Below are 20,443 nucleotides of genomic sequence, written 5' to 3'. Positions count from 1 at the left end.
GATAAAAATGAATAGGAAACGTTCTTGACTAGACTCTTAGTGCCATCAGCTGCCCCTCGTATAACTCCAAGGGGGCCATTTTGTATTCCTTTTACGGGAAGAGTGATGAAGTCAACGATCCCAGCACTCAGCCCCCGAATGAAATTGCCTGGCGAGCCAAATGCCTCAAGTCCACCAAGAAACCAGCCAGCCTGCCTGATCACTTGGTACAAATAATGGCTTGCCAACTGGTCAACAAGCTCCTTTGAGTACCCACTGAAAGGCCCAGTTTCATATTTCTTCAAAGTTATGCGGGATTTATCAGCAGCGAGACTGATAACATAATTTGACTTTGCTGATACTTCAATCTCTGTCTCGTCAATTGACAAATGTTCCATGAAAATAAATTGTTCTTCATTAGAAAAAGATCCCTTTTTAGTAGTGTTGACTGGTACATTTGACATTTCAATTAGCGTGCTTAGTTCATCGAGCATCTTTAAAACAAAAACATCTTTGATAATTTGAGAATTATTTTTAATGTTTATAAAGTATGAACAACCTTGTTCATTGAAAAATTTTCAAATTTCCTTCGACTGAGATCGAAATTTTCGGTAATTTTAAGTCGAGGCTCTTCAACCAGTTTCCATTAGAAAGCACAAGTTCTGCTTGAAATGTCGATCCGTCATTTATCTGTAATACATTTCTGTATTTGAAAAGACCATTCGTTCCAAACTTTGAATTTTCAACAGTTAGACCACCGTCTAGGAGGATAACAAGTCTGTATGTCTCGGCATGGCTGGTTTCCATTTGAAGGTCAAGTTTTGAGAGATTTGTTGATAAAATCGGACCTTTGTTTGACAAAGTGAAAGAGAAGCTATCAAAGGTGAGCCTAAACACGGATTAAAACATGAGGGAAGCCTAAATTCTTCTTAATTAAGTATATTTGATATAAAAACTTTTATTAAAAAGCGAGTTGTTTCGGACGAGAAATTGAACTTTAACTCATGTTAACCCCTGCCTTCCTCTTCTAGCAATAACCATTTTTGACGAATTCGCCCGTTTAGAATCGACTCGGAATTCTGAAATGCTAATCCTCCGCTGATTCCTACACTTTTCTTCCACTTCTATCACCAGAGAAACATCCGTCAGTCTCATTCCATATTTGCCAAGAGCCAATGGAATTAGCTGAACTATTCCACCACATGCTAACTTAATCTTTGGCTCGACAAGCTGACTATTTTCATTCGATGACTTTGATAGGATCCGTTTTAGTGCTCTTAAGTTGAGAGTCTCAACGTTAGCGCCTGCGGGAATGGAAAATTTAACGGATAATAAAGGATCCTTTCCTGATTCGAAGGATGGTAGAAAATGGTCATTTTAGGTTCCAGCGCGATATTTTTGTGATTATTTGTAGAAGCACCCGTGATGTACAGTGTTACCAAAGAGTCGTTATAAACCACGTATCTTGGAGGGCATTCTATGGTCAATTCCCTGATGAGAATTTTTCTTTGAAAGTCATTTTCTTTCTCGATTTGAATTATTGCCCAGTCGTGATGATAAAGCGGGGGATTTTCGAGCATTATCGATTTAGTTCCTTTATTGCACTCGTCTGTTGAGAATGTCGCAATCTTTTTGTCGCCTATATTTAGAGATACATGATGGTCCGACTGACTAGGAATGCAGATCCTAAATGATTGATCGTCTCTTTCGTTTAGTTTTGGGTTCGCGATCGTTTTAGAATTCTCGGTCTCGAATTGAAGAACTTTGGAGGTCATGTTTTCAATTATAACCGAAGACTCGACGAATATTCGCTGAAATCCATGGCTGCAAACTGAGTGAACAACAACATCGATATTCTTTGCTCCACTCAACTGGATCTGAAACTTTAAAAACTTATGTCACTTCCGTTACAACCGGATATAAGGATATGTCATACTAAGCTTACGCGTCATTGATCCTTACTTTTGTGTTCCCATCTAAGGGAATTTCGAAAGGTTCAGCTGCTTCGTCAGCCCATTGAGGTCGAACATGATCAACCAGATTCAAGCTGCGGCGGAAATAAATCGCAGGACTTCCGTCCAGCTGCAAACCAAATCGGAATATCCCTAGGTTAGAGGTGTACTCCTCCTCCCCTGATGGAATTTGAAAGGCATCCTGACCGCCAGGGCATATGATCAACGTAAATGGAAGAGAATTAAAGAGGACAACAGATGGTGTTAATGTCACAAGAATACAGGGCAAACAAGGCCATCTTGGTGAAAGATTGACCGAGAGACAGTCATCAGTAAGGCGTTGATTATCTTTATTTGGGTTTCACTTGTGCCTTCGAGTAAAAGTCATCCCTTGTGATTCAAGATGAGTGGAAGAATCATTCCAATTTAGCTGTGAATAAAAACCGGTCCTGAGGACAAATTTGCATCATCCCGCATCGGCCAAGGAGAATCCTCAACGATGAAGGTCTCGGACTCAATGCTGGCATGAGTATCAGTCAGGGCGGATATGAGACCCAAGTTGATGGAGACAGGAGGAAGACTAACTGTCGGCAAGTTGACGCACATATGGTAAGTGAGATGCGGGTGGAGGCTAGAGGAGGGTGGAAAATGGAAGACCGGATGACACCACGGTGTCACCACCTGAATCAAGCTGTGTCACCACATGCCCATATTTAGTCTCGCCGGCAGATTATGGACAGTAAACTCTATGCCACCGGTCCTGTAAATCATGTTTGAGCAGCCTTTACCAGGAAGTCGGAACTCTTGGGCAGAAGATTTTTCATCCAAAAGATTCCCTTTTACAGCTGATGAAGAGAGACTGACGTCAATGGGCTCCGGTAGAAAAGACTTCAGGATAAATAGAGGAGCGAAAATCATGCGGGTTGCCACAAGACTGGCCGCCGAGTTCTCTTCAGGGGCTGAGATAACTGAGAATCCAACATGTAACACTTCGCCATTTGGCCCGTTTACTTCTAGCGCTGTGTGGCTATTCTCGTCAACAAGTATTGTTCTTGTGAAGTCATTTTCGGAACCATGTGCTTTTAGTTTTATCCCTTTAATTTTTGTGGAAATACATCGTGTTTCTTTCGGATTCTTTTGTCGGAATATATAATTTTAGCCATAGATATTGTTATAAGCTAGATGTAAAATAACCTCTTTCATAAGCGTATCGAAATTCCGTAGCCCAAACAATGTCATTTCCACTGCACCAGAACAAAAATCGTCTAGCGATATATGCAATGGAAAATCGGTCAGATTGAGAAGACATGTATCAGTGTTCACATGAATTTCTCCGCATTTCTTTATAGTCGCATGATAGACTGCATCGCCCAAACAAATATTCTGTTGCTTTCCAATTATAGCTGTATCTATTTCAGCCGATTCCTCGCCAAAGCATAGATACAATGAAATTTTGTTTGGCAAGCTGCATTTTCTTTTCAGGAAAATATTATCAATAACATTCGTTTCAAGGAAATAATAGTCTTCCTTAATTTCAGAATCAGCAATTATATCATGCAAAGTCTTGATAGACTCAAATGACAAATCTTTAGGAAGGATCGTTGGAATTCATGTGATTCACACACGCTCCTAGAAATAAATTTTTCTAACGATCCTATTTCAGGAGAGCCGAAATTAGCATCAACGTCAACGACTAGCCCCTTTTTCTTTCCAATCATAAGATTTTCAACGAGAAATTTCACCCTAGGCTGTAATCCTTGAATGATATTTTCCGAATGTAAATTTCTTCTATTGAGTATTTCAGCAAATATTTCGGTTTGACAATCGATATTGAGAATCCTTTGTTTTGGCCAAAAATCACCAACGACAGATGAGTTCTGTAAGCCTGCATTGCAAAGGGAGTTACCAAAATCATCAATAAACTGACAACTTAATTCTCCTACTGTCAAGCAGCCAGTTATCATTGGAATCATCTCGTAGGTATAAAAAGAGTCGACCCTGCATGAACCACACAATGCGAAAGGGGTCAGACAAGCAGCTTGAAATTCCAGATCTACTTCAGGAGGATCGCCAGGTAACGTCATTCTCCATTGAGCAGCTTGGTTAATGCGTGAAAATGAATGATTCTTACCAGGAAGGTTTTGTATCTTGATCATCGTCTGGGATAACTCCGATACGGGGAAGTTTTTGACTGGCATGTATTTCATGGTGATATCATCAAACATTTCCAACGACACAGTCACTGTTCCTGAAGGTGTCTCTAGCCCGACTGGAAGTGGAGAAAAAAGCAAATGTTCGACTGCTCTTGGTTGATCATATCTCCAAGTGATGGACCCTGGGCATTCATTATTGCCTACAGAGAAGATGCAAGTTCCTGACTTGATAATTTCATCAACATTTAATGCTTCGCTCGTAAAAGTAAACATGCCAGAGTGAAGATCGTTTTGAGTTCTTTCAATCTTTTTCGTATCCACACAATTATCAACTAAGTTTTCTGAAGTAGCTTCGGATGCACTTGATTTTGCCTTTGTTCGTTGTTCAACAAGATTATTGATTGTCGACATGATCCGTAGTAGTGATCTACTCAATTGAAATTCGAGAGAGTAGAAGTCAAAGTTTAAGAAGATTCTGGGGGCTTGAAACTCGGTGATCATTATCTTAGATAAATCGAGAAACTAACTGTAAAATTTTTACACAGACAAATGTAATTATGACAAAATAAATTCCACCATGGACCCCAAGATGGTTAGCCCGAATGGAAATGATAGTAGTGAACATGTGTACATGTTTTAGACAGTAGTATGATAGTTGTATCTGTCAAGTGCCAGACAAGCAATAAAATTCTGTCTGGTGGCCAAATCGAAATGAAAGTAGTGATATTAGTACGATGTTAGTGTATGTCAAGTGCGAGACAAGCCGGAAAATTCTTCAGGAAGAAAATTCTTCCTGTGATTATATCAGTGATATTATATTACTAAATATGGGATAATTCATCACCGAGACCTTTAAAAGACCCAATCCAATCCACTGATAAATTGTGTGGGTCCTTCTTTCCAACAACATCAATTTGCCCACATGAGGGTTTCAGAAGAGTGTGAGACTCGAATCCTTTGGGAGGGATCATAGAGTCCTAGCCATATAATTTATGATATAATCTCAGTATTTTATACCTTGATTTTCATTTCTGAGTAACTATTCTTGTCCGCCTTCGCCCGCCGTTGAAACATTTTTAAATGCGGCAAAGGAGAACTGCTGTACTTTGCATATGATTCCATTCCTTTTTCCATGAGTCTAATAGTGCATCCCTGATATTTAATTTTCGCGGCTAATTTCGACGTTAAATCCGCAGATACTGTCAATTCGCAGCTTGATACGGAACTTTCCACTGAAATCTGACTCTCTTGAGCCAACACAACAATTTGATGAACGGAAATCTTAGTCCTTCTTATCAAACCCGGAAGTATATCATTGAGAGTAGAGTCCCCGTTTACAGAATTAGCAGATTCCGGTTTGGATGATCTTCGCCGGCGAGAATGAAGCCGGATATCTTTCCGCAGCTTCGAAATGAAATTGGCGGCAACGGCCAATTTTGGAAAATCCAGCACAATTTTGAGGCATCGGTTGAACTCAATAACGGTTTCGGCATTGTCAGGGTTCATGAATTCCGTAACGCACATGGAAAAAAGAGGACAAAATTCGGACTTGATCAATATTCAAAATTTATCTCCGCACAACGGCGCTAAATCCATCTATTGACGAATGAGAGTAGATCTGATGGAACATTTCCTTGTCGGTCATACCTTCTCGTGACGAAATCCAAGAGGTAGAAAAATCATCTTCAGCTGGAAGAAACGGAACATTCTTCCTGACTGGTTTTCCAGCGTATGTTTTCAGATTTAGATCGAAGCAGATGACCTTCATTGAATGACGCTGATGCAAGCCCAAGAACTCAAATTTGATAGAAGGCTGATCGAGGATAAAGTGAAAAAATGGCTCAACAGAAAACTTTCCATTGCAATCGTAAACAACAAGAGACAGTTCCTCGCCTGTGGCAAGAAAGTGAATGGGTGAGGTAAGCAGCAAAGGAGTTTTCCGTTTCGACTCAGAGATAGTGCGCTTGCGCGTACGTCTTTTGATTGTTCATACAGTACGCATACTTCGAATTTAATCGTCTATCGAATAGAAATGACCTTAATTAGGAAAAAATAAAAACATTCCTGAATAATCCAAGACGTCTTCGTTTGTTGATCGAGTAGACGTCTGACAGTTGTTGAAACGAGCCCACCTTCCTCAGAGACGAGTTGATCATTTTGTAGACAAGGTGCAGCTGGGGAACATTTCCGTAACAAAGAACTTTCGAACGGAGAGACACTTCGAGCGAGTGGGCGGCAATAGCATGATTTTTAAAATATATCGCTGGAGCAAAAATTATTGAAACATCTGTATGAGAATCAATAATCATGCTAGTTTAAAATGAGTACGAATGTAACTATTACGATATTGATCCTCTCCTGTAGGAGAAAGCAGCGGATAGACAACTTTTGCTTCACTTTCAGTGTTAATTTCTTTTTTCATGTTCCATTCGAGTGCAGGATTCTGTGCCTCGAATGGTTTCGAGTTTATTCCGCAAATCCAACGTTTAGAAACAGTACACGACCAATTGCACGAGCCAACGCTTATTTCAGATTTCATTATATGTATACGTGAACCCAAGATGTGGTACCTTGAGCGTTAGTTATTAATATTCAAAGAAGAATTCTCGGCCGTTTTCAGACAATTAAAGGTAAAATTGGGCAAAATGCTATCCGCTGATATTAAACCCTCTCCTTAGTTCGGATAGATTAACAGCAAACTGAATATTTTCGACGGTACTTCCAGGCATAGCCAGTAATCCTTTCTCCTCGACTATGGCGAAGTCATCACTACTGATGACTACTCTGTCCAGGGGAAATTCAGGCCTTGGATTGACTTCTATCTGACGTAGGTAGAGATAGAAAGTATCGTCTGACATTTAGATGGGCACAATGATATCTTACAGTTAGAACAATTTGTTTTCTAAGTTTCAATGAGAATATAGCCATCTTTTCCTAAAGAGCAGTAATCATCAACCCTCATGAAAACTACTATATCTTGAACATCGACAAATATCATCGGAAAGCGTCCTTTATACGGGATTGTTGATGACGAAGGCATATCTGGAAGGAGGGAGGAGAGTTTACCTATAAAATTTTAATTAAGAACTTGTTATTGTTAGCCAACCGAATTCAAAAAGGATATCCTTATCAAGTACAATATCCAGAGCACTTGATGTGAAGGACAATTCTTCAACGTATTCAGCCAACAAAGTTGTTTCATCACACATTATTTGCTCTCGCTGATGCCAGTTTTCGGTCTTTGCTTTGGTCCAGACGACCTTGATACCAGTGTTGTCTGGAGCCATTCTTAATCAAAAAATATTATAATAAATTCAGTTGCGAAATCCGGTTCCCTGCAATCATATGATATTGTCATGAGGGCTCTTTTTACCTTTTTTCTCCATCTTTGTTTCCAACCATCTGTATTTTTCCACGACCCTCGCTTGAGAAAATCGTCTGACTGCCAACGACGCACAACGCAGCAGGAACTTGGCATTGAAACTGTTGGAAAGTAGAATTAGAAGAGAAGTCAACAGATACGTCCTGAACATGGCTCAAAATGAGGCGTTGCTACGGATCCGCTTTACTTTTGACTTCCTGACGGAGAAATGCTGTAGAAATGTACTCTGTTAGCAACACATGTGGGGTGAGCCACAACGCCAGCTGTTTCTGGTCATGAGATCAACTTTTAGCTCTTAAAATCATCCATTCTGCATCTGGTTAATTCCACAAGTTCGAAAAAAGTTCGAGATGCTTTTCTCCCAGGATGTTCATGAGCATCACATGATACTGATCTTGAAACATATAATATGTTACATATTATCTGTTGATAAAAAATAAATGAGCCGTTCCTTGATCGTAGCGAGCAATTCTTGCGTTTCGAGTTTGATTTTGATCCTGATGTCTGGCAGACAAAGTTTGAGGGTTAAATCTAAGACTGAGCCAGGAGGAGATTCATTCGTTGGATCAGAAACGAAAATATCTGAGCATTCTTTTACGCTTGCTGACGAGCTTTTACGCGATGATCATACTGTAGAATTCACGTATATTTATCAATGGAATAACGATCAAATCGTTTCTCAGCCTGAAATACATCGAAATAGATCATCGTTTTCCTTTGAGGATAGCTAACAGCAGGAATATCGGATAAAAATGACTTGCTGGAATCGGGCGACAACGGGATAGAACGATCCCGTTTCAGAGGCTTCTTTGACGAGTTTGTCAGTATATTCTCCACGATGAATGACAAAAGGCAAATCAAGTCGTCTGTGAAGCAAATTTCTAGCGCTTGAAGTTCTACATAGGAGCTGATGAATACTGCGGAGACACCATGCGCGTTTTTCTCGCCATGACTAACGGTAAAGGTAGCCGACAACGATGGGAAGAGTAAAACATCGCTCGTGTTACCGCCGATGCTACTTGACATCCGCAGCTCGGCAACGTTAACCGTAATTGACATCGGCCCTAAAAGAATTTTGAAATGAATTAAGTATTCGTTAAAAATGAGAAAAATCACGGTAAAAATCAAGAAGAGAACATTCGTGATCATAAGCAGCTTTATAAACTTGTTTCTCGTCGGTTATTTTTTCCTCTGCAAAGATGGCGTTGGATGTCTCCGAAATCAAGGAAAATATTCAGAGATTAACGAAAGGCTGTGGTCGAAAAATGCAATGAACAATCGCTACAAAATCCCTTCGAAAGTTATTTATCCTGAAAAAAGAAAACGTCTGCCGAGCGTGATTATAACCGGCGTGATGAAATGTGGGACAACGGCTGTGGCTAATTTTTTAGAAAGTCATCCAGATTAGGACTCAATTTTTAATTTTTATTATCTATTAAATGAAAACTTGAGCCCTAAAAGACATGCTCCAGGCCAATAAGGAACCTAATTTCTTTAACAAAGATGAAAATTACGATAAAGGTTTCACCTACTATCGAAGCCTCTTTCCAATCGGCAATGGAAAAGGATCACGATTTTATTAATATAAAATTAAATATAAAATTAGATCCGTAAGTTAGATCCGGGTCCGATGACGATGGACCATATGGTTACCTTGACGGAATTCGCCATGGTTGGCAATTTATTCATGTATAGAACGGTATGGAAATCGTGATATAAGTATGAGACCTGGTTTGAAAAAAGCGCGGAATACTACAATTCACTCTCTGCGCCTAGCAGGATCTTGGCGATGAACTCCACAGTCAAAATAATTTCCGTAGGTAAGGCAGACCATTCATTTTCCCCTTATGCTTATTCATTCTAAAAGTTTGCGACAACGCCCGAAGAACAATGAGCCGATATCTTCACATGTCAAAGATATCACCTCAAAAAAGCGCAGCTTCTTGGCGGAAATCTAACCTTGTTCAATGACATGCTTAGACACCGTCTCCCAGAGTTCCAGTATTTTCTTAATGACATCGCCGTTCACGAAGGAAATGGGACAATTTCGGGTCTAGTTAATGCGCTAATGGATAGACTCGACGGAGCTCAACGACCATTTCATGTGAAAAGTCAATATGATTTGATAGAGCGAATATTGTCGGATGGATTTTACGCTGTTTTCTATCTTCGATGGCTTCAATATTTCAACAGAGTTGAGAAAAAATAGATTCCATCGATAAAAATATCTGTTTAGAAGCAAATTCTAGTCGTCGATGGGACAGAGTTTCTTCAAAAACCATGGGTGGCCATCGAACAGATAGAAGAGTTCTTGAAGCTAAAGAAAGTCATCACAAGGAAGAATTTTGTCCTCTCAGAAGAGGGCTTACAGTGCTACCGTGAGCGCGCCAGGGATAAAGGTAACATTGAAGTGAATCAAATAAATATATGACTCTCAATAAAATTCCAAGCCTCACATGTGTCGGAAAATAGAAGCTATCGTCTATTACCAACTATTCATTGCCCGTCTGCTATCGTTTGCCTATTTTGATACAAAGAATTAAGACCACTGGTGTGTTGGCGGCGAGAAAGGAAGAACGCTCGACAAAAAATTCGACATGGACGTTGGTTTCGCTTTGGACACATTATTTGGGCCGCTAGATCGATTTTTTGCAGAACAATTATTGCACCGAGAAAAATTTGAATGGAATTTCGGCAGTTCTATCAGATCAATTATATAATAAACAATCTTACCTTTTGATAAATGAATGGGGATGTCTATCCATTCAGGCAGTTCGATCAATGTGTCTAAGTTCGACATTCCAGCGTTGCAAATTCGACCCGTGGGTAGTACTACCAAAGATTCACCTTACAAATCAATGAAAAAATTAAGCACGGAAAGAGTTAGCCTAGAAAATTAGCAGAATATCTTATCTATTGACAATGGTGATCACATGGTGAGACCTCTCCTGTATGGATAACATGATCATTGATCCTGAAGTCAAGCGAAGACTCGGACCAAGATATATTCGTTACTAAATTCAGATCGCGATTTCCATTGCTTCGCGCTTTATCTGTTGGGATAAATCCTGCAAAAAGACTGATCATTTCTTTCAAAAAGTCGATAACTGGCATCGAGAGTGTCGCGGAAAAACTACAGAGTTTTCCTACTAAAATCGTTTGATTCGCCGGGTCTGATTTCGAAACTGGAATTTGAGCACAACATTCTATCAGAGATTTTTTGTTGCCGAAAATTAGCTGTTCTTGTCCATGCTCATCGTGTAGTTCGCAGCGAATCCTATCGAGAAAGATACGGAACGTGCTTAAAGGCGGTCGGACTTGACAGTTTTTAAGAGAATGTTTATCTTTGAGACCGATTCCTGAGTTTCTCCTCTAGGTAGACATCGTTTGCGTAAGCAAGGTTTAGCGTTTCCATCGTAATGACGAGAGAAGACTTTATTTGAGCCTTGGCGGTGAACATAAGATCCGGTTCAGCTAGAGACGCGACATGATACATGAGCCGTTCTTGAATCAATGGATTCACCAATAGTTGCGCCCTGTTCATGAAAGCCTTTATATCTAGCGTCCGTTGGGAAGGCCAGAAGACGGGATGAATCTTCTTCGCAAGGTTTAGGACAACATTCCCGATGCTTAAAATATCGAACGAGCTGAAATTTGTTTTGATGCATTCCACTGATAGTTTCCAATGAACATCTGTGTAGAATTCCAAGCCGCTTTGAGTATCTTTGTCGTAAGTTTTATAGATGGCCCTCGTGAAGGATTCTTGATACATGATCGTTTTATTCGCAATGTCTATGTTGTCGAGTTTGAAGGACAGCGAGTCGATGCCGAAATCAACATTCACATTGACGGAACTAATTGTGACGGTCGTTTCCCTTGTCGGAACATATTCTTGCAACGTAAGCATCTCTTCCAACGTCAAATCCGGATCCTGAGCGGATGGTGACGGAATTTGCTCTTTAAAGTAAGGCTGATATTCATGTCGAATAATCTCCGGAAGCTTGGTGAGCTCGCGGATCGATGGCTTGAGATTGACAGTGATGACGGGAATGAAGAACCGCTTGCAGCTGTGCTCTTTTGCTAACCTCCAGTTTTCTGGCTGTGCAAGCTCCACTGTTCAAAGGTCATTTAAATGTTAATTCCACAAGCATTTTTATCAACTGCGATCAACAGTGCATTAAATAAGACCCATTTCCTATTGAGAGCCCAAGATCAGGCTGCATCTCAAACTTGTAGTCGGTAAAGAATGCGCCGAATCGTTTACAACAATACTCTTCTGTCCAAATTTCATCATGATCAGCCATATTAAGAGCTACTTTAGATCTTCCGTTGTTGTTTTCCGGTGCTCGAAAATCCCAAATAGACCCAGTCGTGTAGTTAAGAACCGTTTTATCCTTTTCAAGATGTCATGATATATTCATAGAACTCGTCTCGTAGATGAAAAGAAGAAGATTAATCATACGAAATGGAAACTGGATCAAGCTGCATGACTGTCATACAACGACATCCGATCCTTTAGAGGCGTACCAAGGTGCAAAATATCCGTCTGCTCGTCGATATCATCTTGATAGGAGCAAATGATTTCAGTTATCCCAGCAACAGAGCTAATAAGCGGTTCACGTGATGTAACGTTGGTAAAATGCCGTTTTCAAAGCTGTCGTCATAAATACGATTTAATTCTAATAAGGTAACCGTTCCTGAACCAAGCATCACCTTTTATAACATTTTCTATACCGATGCCACTAAGAGAGAGCGTGATCAAATCGCGCTTTGTTGCTGTCTTTGTCGACAGTCTTACCGAGACGTTTTCCATATATATTTGAACTAAGTAGGATGGCCAAATCTTAACACCGGAAAAAGAGATAAGTTCAGGTCTAAAATTGCATCAATAGATGTCGGGATTCAGCAATCCTAGACGATGACAACTAGAGAATCGCCAGCTATTCCAGTGGAAGCACCCTGCTCTCCAGGATGTGCCGCGTCTTCTTCTTCGCCAACTAAGGAGTTCCAAGCCCAGCTTACCCAGCCAGAGTCGTCCCCTGGCGAGTCCACAGACATGTTTTCACCAGGGTTTTCCGTTGACATAGGGGTGTCGTCCGCTAAGGTTTTTAACTTTCCATAGTACAAAGCCATCCCTAGCTCGGAGAGCCGCAGGAGCATAGGAAGTTGCTGTTCGCTGAGGGATACAGAAACATGATTGATTTTTGTTGAAACGATCAGTCGGTCTGGGGCCCTTTGGAACGGAGACGAATACGACCCAAGAAGACGGATTGTAATGCCACATCGATAAATGACTGGTTCTTCATAATATGAAATTTGACCAGATGGCGATCGCTGAAATAGTGTGATATAAGAATAACAAAAGATGCGGCGGAAATGCCGAGCGAGTCACAGTCTGGTGACTCTGGTCTGTAGAAAAATGCCAGTTTGGTGTTATATCTAAGATGTTCCACCAAGACTTGCAGACCAGAGCGGAAAGAAAACAAAATTAAACAGATGTGACATGTCACTCTGAAAGATATAAAGACGGCCTGTTAGAAACTCGTGACATAATTTTTGTTCTCGTCTGTACCAAAATAAAGAAAGAATCGTCTGTCGATAAACCCGCAAAGTGAAAAAAATATAAATAATATAAAACTTATAAAAGGATAACAAAATTTAATTACCTTGTCCAAGCAAACAGTTAAATCTTCGATTTCGCAGAGCCTCCTAACAACAGGATCATGCTCAGAAATCTCCGCCCAGCCATGAGTCCAGTTTTCATCCTCGCATGGAAATAGATGAACACTTTTTATGTTGACGGAGAGAACGATGTCATTCTCGACGTATTTAAGGATAAGATTTTGAATTTCTACGTCGACGTTGTTTCCAATTTTTAACAAGAGGCTTTCCAAATAACCTGGCGTCAAATCTTCTCCTGACTTAGTAGGGATTATCAACAATCCTCTTTAATATAAAACCCGGAAGTGAAGCTAAATAAACCGGCACAAGAAATATAGTAATCCCCTTCCTGTGAGATCTTCGGCTTCTGTCGATGCGAAGCTGTTTCAGAGCTCAAATACGACTGGTTTAAATTTTCATCCCCCTCTTCATCATCCTCGTCTTCCTTGCTCAAGCTGACGGAAAGTTCAATCGTCGAAATTTTAACTTTGACAGATTCCGATCCCAGTGCCATCCAAGGAATATTTATTCGCAATTCATGAATGTGTCCAGAATCGAGCTTGAAGGGCAGCTTGAGCTCCGCTTCCAAAACGTCGAGGCGCATCTCTAGGTTCGCAAGGACTACTTCCCCACTCCATATTGAAAGTTTGAGGTCTTCGCTAGTAAGATTTCGAATGAAGCGCTAGAATTTTCACAGAAATAACATATTTCATTAAATGAAAAGAAAATGTATCGATTTGTTATGAAAATGATAAGCAATCGCGTTGACAAGTTGAGTTACCTTCAAATAAGACGTCAGAAAAGGCGCTACATATGATTCGAGTCGAAGCATCACGAGATCAATTGATTTTTTCAGATCTTCATTACCGCCATCAAAATTTCTTTTTCGGACACCAGAATTCTCTGTATCACCGAAAGAGGCCCGCCTTTTTTTGAATTCGCAATTGGTGGAAATCCTCGCAACGCGGCCAATCAGAGTCGTTAGAAGATTCGTTGAGCGTCAATTATTTCGATTGAAAGAGAAAGAAAGGCTTGTTTTGGAATATTTATTCGTGAAATTTTAAACTTACGGTCTTTGTAATTTACGAATGAATAATGTCATAAATCTTTCGGGTGCTTTGGAAGAACTGATGGAGGAAAACGAAAAAATTATCGGCTCGGGATTCGGCGATAAAAATGGACTCACCATCTTTCGAAAAGGAGATATCACACAGTAAGTAATTTTTACGATGGCCGTCAAGAAATGTCAGCGATTTTTGAATGAGGTCAATAAAGTAGTAAAACTCGAATTGTAGGGATGATATCGCTGACGGTGTGAGCAGGTGCGTGGAGAAAGCTCTGGCGGAGGGTAGATACTCGTAAGTTCGCAGTGATTTATGACTGACTGTTAATTTTTATAAGGGAAGAATCGTATTTTGAGCACAAGGAAACTGGAGAATCGCCTGCAACAGAATTTATCACGGTCTCAGGTTGCAAAAACCTATTTGCGTTTGGTCATAATTTTCTATCTTTAGGTTACAAACAGAAAAATCTTCAACTAATTGCCACAAGTGTTGTCAAGGAACTTTACCTAGTTCAGATTGTTCAGTCCTAAGAAACAAATGATAGCTTCAAAATATTATTCTCCTTTCGTGTTCATATTTTATACACTTCTTATCAAAATCAGGTTAACCCTAACTCTGGTCTCTTTGCTTCTAACATCAAATTTATTTAAATTTATATGCTGAACTGTATTATCGCCATAACTTCACTATTCTGTTAAAGTCAACCTCTTAAATATTCAAAAACCTCCCTTACAAAAAATTTGTACTCATCAAGTCCTCGAAGATAGAAATATTACTTTTTCTCACTTTATTTACAGATAGAAACAACTGGCAGTGTTTGAAATTCATAAATTAACAAATTTTCCGTATTTTCAGAGCAGCAGAATTTCCGATCGATTCGACGAGTTTCCACTGGAGCTTGCATAGGAAGATTGTCTGGAATCTTTTAATCTCTTCTGGGCCAGCTTGCGGGTTAATGTTGGAATCGAAAGGTCAGCGAGAACGTCAATCGTCTTGAATTCGACAGAACTGCCAACGAAGGATGCTTGAGAAAAACTGCAGCTGGGATTCTGTTTCCATCGATCTGATGAATAGCGGTTACACAGAAGCTCAGCCATTTTTTGGATCAGTGCGTGGAAGTAAACAGGCAGGAGAGCGTTGAAGGAAAAAATCAGGAGGGAGAAGACGGTCAGACAGAGGGCCAGAAGCATGAAGATTTCCGTAACGATAAGGATGCTCATTGCACGCTCAACCTGCGTCGCGACAAGGTCGTGGGCAACGATTCCAAGAGCCGAGTATCCAGACAGCAGGACAGCGACGAACTGCCCAAGCGAAGTAAACAAGCACCAAGCGAATAAACCGGCTTCCATGTGAAGAGTTCCATCAGTAAAAGCACCCAAGGGGAGCAGTTGCTCGCGGAATTTCTCTTGCTGCAGCTTGTTGCAGAAAATCGCCACAGAGATTCCAAGAAGACCAGCCCAAATGCCCTGGCCGAGGATGGAAACGGTGAAGATGAATTCAGGTCGTAGCTGAATTGAGCGAGGGAAATCGTCGTTCATCTCTTTGATTAAAATGATGAAGATGTCGAGGGCGATGCAGAAGATACTCTCGATGAGAAGGAAAAAGGAATATTTTTGAAGAAGCGTCGCGGAAAGAAGGGAAGAGATATTTCCAAACATTGTTAAAAAATCTTTCTTTTTCTATCTTTCTATGTTTTTCTTGTTGAGCTCTATTGATAAGTGTTGGAGAGAGAAAACAGGGGGGATATTTATGTAGCGCAGTAGGGGGCGCTCTCTGACCGTATTGAATGGCGGTGCGGGGAGCGCCAAATTTGAATAGCAGCGGGTCAGCGCGGGAATGATATGCGGTCACGGTAATTACGCCTCTGATCGAACGAGCTGATTTTAAACGACGCTGGTTAAAGACCGCTAAAGACCGGTTTCGGGGAAGGGAATGATAGAGGCATTTTACTTTAAATCTTCAAGAGCTTAGGCAACTAAAACTTTTGGTCAAATTGATGACTGTATTTATGCCGGTTAATATAGATGAAATTTATATACCCGTTTACGGAATTTAGAATCCTCTCGCCTGGCAATATGATGCATAATATCAAGTTGGCGCCAGAAAGATTAATTCATGATTTACTTATTAATTATAAATGTGCAATATACGAATCATGAAAACTGGAAACAAAAAATGAACTTTATTTTGTCAACTACCAAACTCTGTATTTCCCTTATTCAACCATTAATTTGTTCTCTAGTTATTTATGAGGGGAAGAATGTACCGGAAATGTTCAAGATTCTTCGGAAAAGTTTGAAATCCGAGCTTGAGTGGAAGAAAACTTCATGCTTATTGATTTGTGTAAATTCCTTGGATGCTTGTTTAGTGCTTATCGTCCTATCATTCCCTTATTATCGCGTAAAAACTAATTTTCTAATTTTCAGAGATTTTTTATTCAGTTAGTACTATTCTTTGAACATAGAAAAACAGAAACATCGTTGGGGCAGAAAACTTCAAGTGCGCGATCCCCATCATTCCACTTGATCGTCCGCAATCGATCGGATCCTCGGCTAGCTCCGATTCATTTCTAATATCCAAGTGCTTCTTTTCTACTGATCTTTACTGTTCCATTTACAGTTCACTGATCAAGTGAGTGAAGTGTGCCTCGCTATTGATTTGTTTCTAGCGGCCGTATTTTTGTATACACACATACAGGTACAATCCAACTGACGATAGGGATCTAGCGATCCGAGTTTGGGCATAATCCCTTCACGGGAACGAGTTTTTGAATACATTACTTGACACCAGGCAGATTAGGGGAGATAATCGGGATATCTTGTGGGACAATCATGGATCAAGATCAGTAAATTTCCGGATTTCACTGACAAACTTTCCCCTCAGATTTTCTACGGCCAACATGTCAAGGAAATCTCACTACGAAAACATAATTCTGTTTGGTCCTTTTTTTTCTTCTATGGGAAGATTCTTTTAGTAGCCAGAACTCCATATCTTGGCACATTGACTGGTGTTGTCAATCAAAACGACTTCTTCCATTTACCTCGATTGTAAACATTTGGGTAATTTTCCTGGGTCAAGCGTTTTCAGGCGTTCTGCCAAGTAGCCTTATAAATTGGGCTTCCCACGCGGTAATTCTGCGCACCAGGTCCTTTTACATTTTTACAAGGGCCCAGTTTTGGCTACTTGAGATCAGTCGCTTTTGTTTTCATCACGAAAGTGTACTGTAAATACGCCTCAAAGTACCTTCAAGTTTAATTTACGGCCATTTCCCGAAATTCGCCACCAGGTGCAGATTTCGCGGACAAAGAACGGTCGCACCTGCGTTGTTACAGAACTTTTCAATATTTATAAGCTCTTTGTATTCTTTCGCTGCTTTCAAATTAGGAAATTTTTACCGGTCTCAATTTTAATTTTCATAATTAATTCAATTAAATCTTAGCCGGATCAACTGAATAAATTCATTGAAAATCAGCATAGCATCTGCTGTAGTGCGTATTTTGCACCTGGCCACCTCTATTTTTCCTTAGAAGAGCCGCTAAATAAATCCCGTTTTAGATGTGATTATGTCGGACTTACAAGCAATACTGAAGGATTGCGTCGGCTTCTTAGGTAACCCAAAGAATTACACACTTAGATTTTGAAACAAAACAAATTCGAGTCTTACGAAAACAAGTTGATGAGATTCAAAATGAGCAGGGCTGAGATTTTTGGCACTTTTTTGTAACAACTTGTTTGTTTATCAAACAATATGCATTTTTGCGGGCGCCAAACTTCTGTCGGAAGTTTCCTTCAAAAAGAAAAAAAAAACATAAAAATTTTATTTCCAGGTCATGAGCTTGTCATCCTCCGTGAAAGCTCAATTGCTCAGCTGATCCAACTCATAAATATTCAAAATATTCAAAGCTTTCTGCCGACTCTACTCGACGCGGTGAATGTCCAAAGTATAGATTCTGTAAAGTCCATCCTCCGAGCCGTTTCAAAACAGGAAGGCTGACAAGGATTAGTTGATTCCTTATTGTAGAGAATCCGACTCAAACACTTGTTGGCAGCCATAAAAGGAACAGATTTCCGAAGACTGTATTGGTGAGATTCTTCTGGCATATGTGCCCACCGGGGAAACTAAGATATTCATTTATGATTTGGCCATGCTGTTTGCCTCCTACGATGTGGTGCTGAGTTTTCTCCGTAGCGCAAAAGTAAATCCTTATGAATGGCTCAAGGAAGGATAGAGAGGCTAATTGTTAATGAATACTAAAGATACAGTAGAGATCTTCTTCCCATCCTGTTTGAGAGCTTCAGCGCGAATTTTGACGAGTCAAACGGTAAGATGACCTCAATCTCCAACATTTGATAGATCACATGATTTTAGAAAAGCTGCGAGCAGTGGGGCGTACAGCGATGTTGCACGATGAGATTGGCGTTGATGTTGCGCGGCTTATGTTTGACAGCATTTCCGGAAATGAGCCGCTGCTGACAGTGTTATTAGCCGACTTGCTCAAAGCGCTTGATTTGGCAATATCAAGGAAGACCAAGCTGATCGATGTGAAAGTTTTGCTTCAGAAAGTCTTCTCGATAATCCACGTGGAAAAGAAAATCCTAGATGAGCATCAGACTTTCCTCGTTGATTTCATGGTTCGAAATGTCACCTTTATAAGTTTCCCTGAACGCTGTGGAACACCACTGTTGAAGATTATCCTGGAAAATCACCCACTTCTTTTGCGAGTTTTCTCATCCTGCGCTTACGAATTCAATCTCCTTGGTATAAGCAAGGAACTTGTTGACCACATTGATTGTAGTCGATTGGGAAGACATGAGAAACTTGAAATCACTGCGGCTTTTGCTTCTGTTTTGGCTGTTACAAGAGAGCCAAAAGTTTCTTCCTTCATCGAGAAGCTTTTCTCATTCGAAGATGTCCCCAAAAAACCACAGCCTCCTAATTTTCAAACGATTTCAAAAGTTGAATTTGACATCCATGTTCTAAATAGTCTTCTTGCTTATTGCCTTTCTTCTGACTCGACTATCTCTATCCAAGCTATTGATATATTGAAGACAAGAATCCAAAACTGCGACGGTAATGATCAAGGTGTTGTTGTGGAATTATTTGGAAAGATTCAAGCTCTGTGTTCTAACCCAAAGGAAACCGGATCTGCAGAGTCAAAGTCACTTTCATCACGTACTAGTCGATTCTTTTTCGAAGATTTTACATTCACCTTTTCCATTACCGGAAATCTTAGTAAAGTAATTTCAAGCTAACATTTCGATCCGGTGGGAGGCAATGACGGAAGCCGCTTCCAGAGAGATGATTCTCTCTGTCCTGTCAGATGTTTGCTTTCCACGATTTATGACTGTTTTATCCTCATCTGCACTTACTCAGCATTTGACTTCTTCCGTCTCATTTATCCCTCTTGGTATTATCCTTCAAGCCCAGCAAGCTGTTGAGTGTTCCATTTTGTTCTCAAAGTTTTACAAAACCGCTGATAAGATTTTATTTGATAGTAACTCAAGCGAGAGTATTATCTACATTTGTACCGCGGCTATCATTTCTTATGTTTCGCAATCTCCTCACAATTCTTCGGAAATTTGTCGACTGGCAATGGCCGTATTGGAAAAATCACCGACGGAAAATGCAGACGCTGCCGCCCTTGCCGTTGATATTCTCGCGATTTTGGTTGACTACGAGGAGCTAAATCTCTTATCGCTGTGGAAACATTTTAATTCCCAGTGGGCCAAAGAAGATGAGCTCAGGACTGTGATCAACGTCATAAAATAATCCGGGGATGAGCTTGTGATAAAGTTACGTAAAAATTTTCCCTCTAAATATATTTCTTGAATTCCAAATATTTTGATGAAATGAAATTTCCGTATCGTTTCCGAATCAAAATTATTTTAACCTCTCATATTTTCGCACGTTTATAATCTTGTGTTCATACAAAGTCGTTGATCATCCAACAGGCCGCAAGTACTGAGAAGCTTCTTGAACCTATTTGATCGGATAATGGAGTTTGAACCAGAAAACAAAGAGGGTGCTCATTTCGCAGATTTCGAGCAAATCGTCGAAAACATAATTCAGTGGCTGTGGCTCAAGGTTGACAATGAAAATGAAGAAGTCAGTCGCGCTGCTTTCCAGACGCTTGGCAGTATAAAAATCACCTATTTTAATACAGACGTAATTCCGACAGACATTTTGGAATCGGTCAACAATCCCGTTGTTTTTAATCAGAAATCAAGCGCCGATGTTCTCAACCACAATGT

General features: G+C 40.2%; 4 protein-coding genes across 4 annotated transcripts; 2 read left to right on the top strand and 2 right to left on the bottom strand.

Annotated features, from left to right (window-relative positions):
- Positions 1–3,478: 3,478 nt before the first annotated feature.
- LOC145698165 (intermembrane lipid transfer protein VPS13B-like) lies at positions 3,479–5,037 on the bottom strand. Its single transcript, XM_081775367.1, has 2 exons — positions 4,935–5,037; positions 3,479–4,566 (listed from the first exon to the last, which is right to left on the bottom strand). Exon 2 carries the CDS (start codon positions 4,493–4,495, stop codon positions 3,479–3,481), a length of 1,017 nt encoding a protein of 338 aa, XP_081631493.1. The 5' UTR covers positions 4,496–4,566; positions 4,935–5,037.
- A 7,340-nt stretch (positions 5,038–12,377) lies between these two features.
- Positions 12,378–14,158, bottom strand: LOC145698164 (intermembrane lipid transfer protein VPS13B-like). Its single transcript, XM_081775366.1, has 4 exons — positions 13,909–14,158; positions 13,453–13,809; positions 13,133–13,387; positions 12,378–12,800 (listed from the first exon to the last, which is right to left on the bottom strand). Exons 1-4 carry the CDS (start codon positions 13,957–13,959, stop codon positions 12,378–12,380), a joined length of 1,086 nt encoding a protein of 361 aa, XP_081631492.1. The 5' UTR covers positions 13,960–14,158.
- On the top strand, positions 14,128–15,030 carry LOC145696757 (uncharacterized). Its single transcript, XM_081773843.1, has 4 exons — positions 14,128–14,340; positions 14,423–14,485; positions 14,529–14,596; positions 14,642–15,030. Exons 1-4 carry the CDS (start codon positions 14,216–14,218, stop codon positions 14,719–14,721), a joined length of 336 nt encoding a protein of 111 aa, XP_081629969.1. The 5' UTR covers positions 14,128–14,215; the 3' UTR covers positions 14,722–15,030.
- A 2,688-nt stretch (positions 15,031–17,718) lies between these two features.
- On the top strand, positions 17,719–19,931 carry LOC145696756 (uncharacterized). The gene is made up of 5 exons (XM_081773842.1): positions 17,719–17,800; positions 18,019–18,179; positions 18,253–18,411; positions 18,483–18,513; positions 18,561–19,931. The coding sequence occupies exons 1-5, from the start codon at positions 17,755–17,757 to the stop codon at positions 19,442–19,444; spliced, it is 1,281 nt and encodes a 426-aa protein (XP_081629968.1). The 5' UTR covers positions 17,719–17,754; the 3' UTR covers positions 19,445–19,931.
- Positions 19,932–20,443: the final 512 nt, after the last annotated feature.

The sequence above is a fragment of the Oikopleura dioica genome, chromosome 2 (genome assembly GCF_907165135.1).
Source record: "Oikopleura dioica chromosome 2, OKI2018_I68_1.0, whole genome shotgun sequence".
NCBI lineage: Eukaryota > Metazoa > Chordata > Appendicularia > Copelata > Oikopleuridae > Oikopleura > Oikopleura dioica.
The sequence above is the reverse complement of the archived record's forward strand: the minus strand, read 5'-3'. Positions and strand labels throughout refer to the sequence as shown.